The following is a 1,415-nucleotide window of genomic DNA, read 5'->3' as shown; positions in this document are numbered from 1 at the left end:
CTCTGCCCAGCTAGCAATGATCAACCTGTACGGAAATGACGAGTGGATCATCATGGGGTAGGTGCACGCCCTTCAGGTCATCATCGGTGAAGGTGATTGCAGAGGCTGGATAACTTCTGTCTTCTGAAGTGACGAGATTGACCATGTGGCCTAATGATTTATATCGCTTCACTCGTTCTTCCATCCTCTTATGGATTTTGGTGATATGCTCTTGGCTCTCAGTGAGTTCCACGACCCCGTGGATCATAGGGACCTGCTTAAGAGGCTCCTGAGTGCTATCAGAGGCTGCGTGCACGAGATCTGACGCTTGCGGTGCTGGGGCAGAAGCGGGATTATGTTGCGAGGTGCCGGGTCTGCCCGCCTCCTTGATGTATTGGGTAAGCCTCCCACTCCTCATGAGGGCTTGGATTTGATTGTTCAGGTTATGGCATTCAGCGATCGTATGACCATGATCTTTGTGGAAGAGGCAGTACCTGCTTTTATCTCTCCTGTCGGATGGAGTGGTGATTTTATAGGGCTCTCGCCAGATAGGTTTGTCTTTATTTTCTTCATAAATGACTTCTTGCGGGACGGTGAATTTGAAGGAAGGGTATCGTGATGATTGTCGATCCTGTCTTGGCCTTTTTCCTTCCTTCGCGTGATCTGTTTGATTCCGCTTCCTCTTGTCATTTTTTGCAGGTGGCGTAGGGTTAATTGTTGGTGGAGCAGAGATTAGCGCAGACTTCTTCTGTACACGTTCTCAAAATTCCAAGACCCTGAAGACGCCCGCGGCTTGGGTCTGCACTTCTGCCATGTCGTAGGGTGGCGTCATGGTGAGATTCTCATGTAAAAGAGATCCCACCGGCAAGCTTTTGATGAAGAGATTGGCTGCGGTAATTGGATCGACGTCGTGGATTTGATGCACGAGGTCAATGAAATGCTGCAAATATGCTTTCGGGTATTCATTCTCCCCTTGCTCAATTCGATAGAGGTCAGCCATTGTTCTTGGTGCCTCTCGGTTCACACTATATTGTTGTAAAAAGGTCTGTCGGAGGTCACTAAAACTGTTGAGAGATCCTGGCTTTAATTGTCGGAACCACAACAAAGCTGGCCCAGAGAAAGTCGTTGAAAAGACCTTGCATTGAATAGCTTCGTTGTTAGCTTCTAATGCCATTTTCTATTGAAATTAGAATAAATGGTTTAGCGGATCTCCCTTTCCATTGAATGTAGGCAGGGAAGGGATGATGAAGTCCCGGGGCTTAGGCTCATTCTGAATCCACTCTAAGAAAGGAGATTTCTCAGTGGTTCTCGATACGAGATCCAAATGCTCGGTGGCGTGAACGGATCGCCCGTCTGAGAACTTCTGCATCATTTCTCTCATCATATCTTCTTTCCAACTGTCTAAGAACCAGATCGAGGGAACACGGTCTTCAGTT

The 1,415-nt window shown here is 47.7% G+C and overlaps 1 protein-coding gene across 1 annotated transcript; it reads right to left on the bottom strand.

The window, feature by feature from the left end:
- Positions 1 to 739: 739 nt before the first annotated feature.
- Positions 740 to 1,153, bottom strand: LOC133824886 (uncharacterized). The gene has a single exon (XM_062257904.1). It carries the CDS (start codon positions 1,151 to 1,153, stop codon positions 740 to 742), a length of 414 nt encoding a protein of 137 aa, XP_062113888.1.
- Positions 1,154 to 1,415: the final 262 nt, after the last annotated feature.

Source organism: Humulus lupulus, chromosome 1 (genome assembly GCF_963169125.1).
Source record: "Humulus lupulus chromosome 1, drHumLupu1.1, whole genome shotgun sequence".
In the NCBI taxonomy this organism is placed as follows: domain Eukaryota; kingdom Viridiplantae; phylum Streptophyta; class Magnoliopsida; order Rosales; family Cannabaceae; genus Humulus; species Humulus lupulus.
The sequence above is the reverse complement of the archived record's forward strand: the minus strand, read 5'-3'. Positions and strand labels throughout refer to the sequence as shown.

What these genes read in the sequence shown, in the direction of transcription:
- LOC133824886 (XM_062257904.1), bottom strand. Translation starts at nt 1,153, where the DNA reads ATGGCATTAGAAGCTAACAACGAAGCTATTCAATGCAAGGTCTTTTCA.